Source organism: Zootoca vivipara, chromosome 13 (assembly GCF_963506605.1).
Source record: "Zootoca vivipara chromosome 13, rZooViv1.1, whole genome shotgun sequence".
Lineage (NCBI taxonomy): Eukaryota > Metazoa > Chordata > Lepidosauria > Squamata > Lacertidae > Zootoca > Zootoca vivipara.
The window spans coordinates 13,819,440-13,825,439 of record NC_083288.1 but is presented as its reverse complement, the minus strand read 5'-3'; the positions used below and the strand labels follow the sequence as shown (position 1 = coordinate 13,825,439).

General features: G+C 49.6%; 1 protein-coding gene across 3 annotated transcripts in view; it reads left to right on the top strand.

Annotated features, from left to right (window-relative positions):
- The first annotated feature begins 388 nt into the window (after window positions 1-388).
- FMNL1 (formin like 1) overlaps window positions 389-6,000 on the top strand; it is a 120,235-nt gene continuing 114,623 nt past the window's right edge. For all 3 annotated transcript variants that reach the window (XM_035135503.2, XM_035135504.2, XM_035135502.2), the window contains exon 1: window positions 389-1,431. In XM_035135503.2, the coding sequence (XP_034991394.2) occupies window positions 1,276-1,431 (156 nt within the window). In that variant the 5' untranslated portion in view covers window positions 389-1,275. The remainder of the gene's footprint in view (window positions 1,432-6,000) is intronic.

Below are 6,000 nucleotides of genomic sequence, written 5' to 3'. Positions count from 1 at the left end.
CTCAGCCCCAGCATCCATGACAGATGACCACCCATAGATCTAGAAACCGAGCCCCCTTTTCCCGATTAAGTAGCCATGGCAGCACGAAACCGAAAGCCAGGGGCTTTGAGACCCAGAAAGCGCTCCGCCGGCCTCGCGCTCCCAATCCTAACCCGCCGCCGTTGCTACTCCTCATTTCTCCAGCTAGCAGGTGACTCTGCTATTTCCTTCGCCTTCCGCGTCGCCCTCGCCTCTCTCCCTCAGGCCATGGCTATTGCAATTGGGCATGGGCGAGCCGCTGCGTTTTCCTCTCCTCCTCCTCCTCCCGCCGCCGCCTCCTCTTTCCCCCCAGCTTTGGCGATCTACCCATCTTCGCTGCCTTTGCAAAAGCCGTGCGGTTCTCCTCCTCCTCCTCCTCCTCCTGCAGCTGCTGCTGCCGCCGCCGCCTTTTGCTGCTGCTCCTCGCCAAATTGAGAGAGAGAGAGCTTGCATGCTGGCAGGAGAGCAAAGAGAGATTTCACCTTCTGGGTTGCAAAATCCCCCCTCCAAAAAACCAACAACACACACAGCCCAGCGCTGCAGCAAAAGTTCCGCCTCGACCTGTGTCCGCGTTCTTGCATTAAAGGCACCTGCAGCTCGATTTCCTGTGCAGAGAGAGCAACCGCCGCTGCTCTCGGTGCTTCCTCTTTTTCTTTTCTTTCTTTTTTGGGTGGAGGAGAGGGGCAAGTTTAGCAGCAGCAGCAGCGGCGCCGGCGCCGGACTTCTCTGAAGAGCACGCGTGGCCGTTCAGCTGGCAATCGGCGAAAAGATGGGGATGCCCTTTTAGGAAACAGGGCTTGCTGCAAATGCACTAGAGGCGAGCTGGGTACCAGCTTGCCTGCCTGCCCATCATGGTGGTGGCACCGGCCCCAGAGGACAGGCGTTGAGAAGTCACCTTGTGCTCGGCGACCCCTCCATCACTTCCAGCTGCTTCCTGGAATTAGGCCGCAGCAGGAGCAAATAAGAAAAGGGGGAATAAGAAGAAGCATGGACAACTGACTGTGTTGACCTGATGCATGGGAGGAATCTCACAATTCACACGTGCTGGGAGTTCCTGGAGCAAGTCCTCTTCCACCCCTTTGCCTTCCTCCAATTTGTGGAAGTTGCTGGGGTATTTATTTTTTATTCCTACTGACCTTTTTCTCCTCTTCCCCAGGGGAGAAAAAAAAATATCCTGGATATTTTAATTTTGTAGCGCTTTAGATTTTTTGGGTGTGTGTGTGTGTGTGTGTGTGTGTGTAAGAGTACAGTCTGAAGATGGGCAATGCAGCTAGCAGCATGGAGATGTCTCCGGCGAAGGAGATGAAAAGCCAACCCACAGCCTCGTCACCTCTGCCCCCCAAGCAGCCGGCGCCCCCCAAACAACCTATGCCCAGCTCTGGGGAACTGGAAGAACGATTCAGCCACGTACTGGTAAGTCTCTGTCTGGTCTTCCTCCTCCTCCTCCTCCTCTTCTCCTCCCCATAGACCCATCATGCCTTAATATCACCCTAGAGACGTCAACCGGTTAGGGGGTTCACTTAACACACCCCAACATGGAAAACTCATCTAGCAATGGGTGCAGTCATACTCGCAATCTGTGTGGTTAAAGATAGGTCCGAAGATAAATTTCCCCTCTCTCTTCAATGCCTATTGCTGTGAAATGGGAAGGTTTTCCTTCTCCCTTTTCTGTTTTAAAGGGCTGATATTACTTGGTAAGGAGCCGGTAATTCCTGCTCCACCCTTAGTATTATTATTACAGTATTGGTTATCTCCTTTTGCTGAACAGTTTGGCGTGCTACTGTTTCTCTGAAGGAAGCAACCTCAGTCTGCAAATTGGAAGTATACAAAAGCAATGGTAGAAGGGTCAAAATGAGCACAGCTGGAAATGATTTTAAGTAGATTCACACCTGCCTTGATGGCAGGGATGAATCTCACCCAAGTTAGAGGTATGTGAGGGTGGAGCGGGCGGCTCCTCCGGATTCATTCATCTGCAGGTGTCCTTATGTAGCCCCTCCCAGTCTCCCCAGGGAGGTCAAGTGGTCTTTCCCAGTACAGTAACCCCCAAGGGTAGCCTGCAGTCTACAACAGACACCCCAGAGAAAAAAACTAGGTTCTGCAAACAGCTGGTGCTAAACTGATGTGAAGTAGCCAGAGCTAGCCTCAGATGTTCCCCCAAGCCAGTTCCCTCCTCCTCCTGGAAAGCCGCTGATTGTTGCAATGCCGTTAGGGCCTTGCTCCGAGTTGGCTGTTAGCAGATTTTTGGCTCACGTGGGATATTCTCGGACACCCCTTCCGATGGGACGGAACCACGGCTGCCTCCACAGTTTCAGCAGCCGTAGCTGCATCCGTAGCTGCAGTTAAGAAACTGGTTTGCATTTTGTGCCATCCTTCCACAAGCTATGCAGCTGTAGGGAGAACGGAGGGTGTGAGATATGTAGCTCTTAGCTTTGAGGACATGTTTTTGGGAGTTACGCCTCTAGTTGGCCTCCTGCTTTCGCGTGCAGTGGTCCGAATTGTGAAGGCTGACTGCTTTGGGGAGAAGTGGAGCTCGTGTGCCCAGGGGAATCTCTCCTTGAGGGAAGAGGTAGCTGGGTTGTGCGTTAATTTTGGGGTTTCATCCAACCCTGAGTTGAGAAACATGTGCTCATCATGGTTGCTTAAAGTTGATGAGTTCCATCTCACCATTGCCTTGACTATCCTCTTCTTAAAGAGCTGTTACTGTCGCCAGAGGGTCGGTCTTCTCTCTCTTGTGCACAGGAGCAGGAGACTCATAATCTTCGGGTTGGGGGTTCAAGCCCCAAGCTGGGCAAAAGATTCCTGCATTGCATGGGGTTGGTCTAGATGACCCTCGGGGTCCCTCCGACTCTACAATTCTGCGATTCCGTTCTATGGCTTATAACACTTTAAGCACATTGGCGGCTGTTACTGTGAAACTGAGGACAGTGCTGAAAGCTGTTGATTAGCCAAGGGTGTGATCTTGTGTGTGTGTATGTATTTGAGAACAAGCAGATTACTGTATATAAAATGTCTTAATAATTTGCACTTTGTAGATAATATTAAATGGTACGGAGGCACTTTGGAAAGGTCTTGGGCAGTCAATGGCCCCCAGAACCTGCCTTTGCAGACAAAGGAGGGGTGTGAGGAGCACAGGGGGGCAATAGGGTTGTTTCCAAGCCAGGCACACGCTAGAGAATAAGCATCTATTATTCAACTGCAAGAGGAAGGTCTTTGAGCTGCAGAGGAAACCCACCAATTTATATCTTCAGTAACTCTCTCGCTCCATCTTAGGACCTCTAAGGACACAGTTTTGTAACCAAAGATGTACTCAATGTTAGGCAGGCACTAAGAAGATCTAGATAACAAGTAGCACAAAAACAGGAGGGTGGTGGTTTTGAATTGAATCATTCTCTCTCTCTTTAGGTTTAGGGACAGGGATCAGCAGTGGGTGTCCCTTGAAGCAAATCTAGCTCCCCTGTACAGTGGTACCTTGGTTGTCAAATTTAATCCATTCCGGGCGTCCGTTTGACTCCTGGAGCCGTTTGAAAACCAAAGCGTGGCTTCCGATTGGCTGCAGGAGCTTCCTGCAGCCAATCGGAAGCTGCGGAAGCCGTGTCGGATGTTCGGCTTCCGAAAAATGTTCACAAGCGAACACTCCCGGGTTTGCAGCGTTCGGGAGCCGATTTGTTTGGGAGCTAAGCCATTCGGTAACCAAGGTACCGCTGTATTGACTTTAAGCTGCCAGTTCACCAGCAAGGGAATCGATCGTATGAGAACTGACCAAAGGACTTGCCAGCATCCTGCTTTTGGGGAAAATGTGTGTAGAATGGCTTGCCCACCCCCAATCCCCTCCTTAAGGCAGCTTTTCGACAGTGCCAAGGAGTGCGGTGGAGTCTCCTTCTTTGGAGGTCTTTAAGCAGAGGCTTGACAGCCATCTGTCAGGAATGCTTTGATGGTGTTTCCTGCTTGGCAGGGGGTTGGACTGGATGGCCCTTGTGGTCTCTTCCAACTCTAGGATTCTAGGATTCTCACAAAACTATGAGCTGAAGAAAGAGTTTGCAAGCGCTGGAGTTTGTAGGAAGAATTTGGCAGCATTGGTGGCGCCTTGCCGACAAAAGCTAGGTGGCATCTCAAGACCTTGTGGTCCAGAGCATTTGTTTCCGGATCATGTGAAGTGATAAGTAAGATCCTTTTCCACCAGGCACCACTCTGACCACTCCCCAAACATATGGAATTATAGGAGGAAGAGATTCCAGATCAAAAAGTTGTGACATCCAGGTGGTCTTCTTCAGCTCAGAGACCCATCAGAACTGCTACAGAATGGACTGCTCGTAAGGCTGCAGTCCTAACCCCATTCACCTGGCAGCAAGCCCCATTGAATTGGATAGGACTTGCTTCTGAGTAGACATGGGTAGGATTGTGCTGTAAGCAAGGAAGTCCTTAAGTTCCTCCACGGGTCCTGGTTTCCCATCCATTTCAGCAACATCTTGGTGCCCGGGCGGTACTGTAATGTGTCAACTCAAGCTGTGTTTGGAAAGAGGTCATCTTTGCTACTGTGGCTAACAGTAGCCGGTCTTGCGTTTAATTTATCCAGTTATTTCATTTCCCTAAAAACTGTCTGGGTGATAGGACTGTCTTGCACGGTTGTCCGTTGAACAACTGAGATAATTTATGGGATGCACTTTCAGCATTTGAGGGACAAAGGTCTGCATAAGCGTTGTTATTGAAATAAGCACAAAGTGGGGTTCGTTTTTCTGTCCCTCCTACCCTCACATTCGCTTGACATCTCTCATGCCAGGGATGGAAAACATGTGGCCAACCAGATGTTATTGCACTCTTAACTTCCATTGAGTCCCACGTGTGACCAGGGATTCTGTAGCAGAAGAGGCTGAGAATGAACTGCTTCCTCGGCCTTCTGTGCTGTTTGTCTCCGTGCAAAGGTTGGCTTACTCCCCGTTTCCATCATGGCATTGATGTTTCTGAAAGCCCTGTCTTCTGCTATCAGAGTTTGTGTGAGACAGAAATGAGTCAAACCAATAGGTTTTAGCGCTTGAGGCAGGAAATCCCAAGAGATTCCTCCCAGTAGACTGTGTAAGCTAATCATCAATTTACTGCCATTTAATGGTACCTTCCCCACCCACCCCCCAAAAAACCCCATCAACCCAACTAAGGATGAAATGTGGTGTTTGGTTGGTGTGGCCACACACCCAATTTTATCTTGAGCATGCTACGGCCACGAAGTTTGGCCAAGTGAAAATGTGGGCTTGGGTCCATGAAGGGTTCCTCGCCATTGATGATCGGGGTGGACCAGAGATAGCCAAGGTTTTTAGAGTTTCGTTTGTTTGATATCCTAGGTGCATTAAAATGCTTCCCCCCTCCTGTTCCCCACATCTTACTGCAGGCATCCCAAAATTCAGCCCTCCAGATGTTTTGGCACTACAATTTCCATCATCCCTGACCCTGACCACTGGCCCTGTTAGCTAGGGATGATGGGAATTGTAGTCCCAAAACAGCTGGAGGGCCGAGTTTGGGGGTGCCTGTCTTGCTGTGTAGCAGAATAGGAATTCCCTTCTGTAATTTTCATGACTGTCTCTTCCTCCCCTTTGCTAGGCACAGGAGGCTGGTGGGGGCTCAGAATGCCCTTGCCCCATAGAATACACAGGATGCCCCTGGCATGTGAGCTACATGGAAATGATTTGCATTTTAAAATATACACCAGGAAGCTTGGTTTGGTCAAAATCAAGTATACACTTTTAGAGTTAACGCTAAATATTAATAATTAATAATTAATAATTATTATTATATTAATAGCCCACCCATCTGGCTGGGTTTCCCCAGCCACTCTGGGAAGCTCCCAGCAGAATATTAAAAACACGATAAAACTTCAAACATTAAAAACTTCCCCAAACCAGGGCTGCCTTCAGATGTCTTCTAAAAGTCAGATAGTTGTTTATTTCCTTGACATCTGATGAGAGGGTGTTCCACAGGGTGGGTGCCACTACC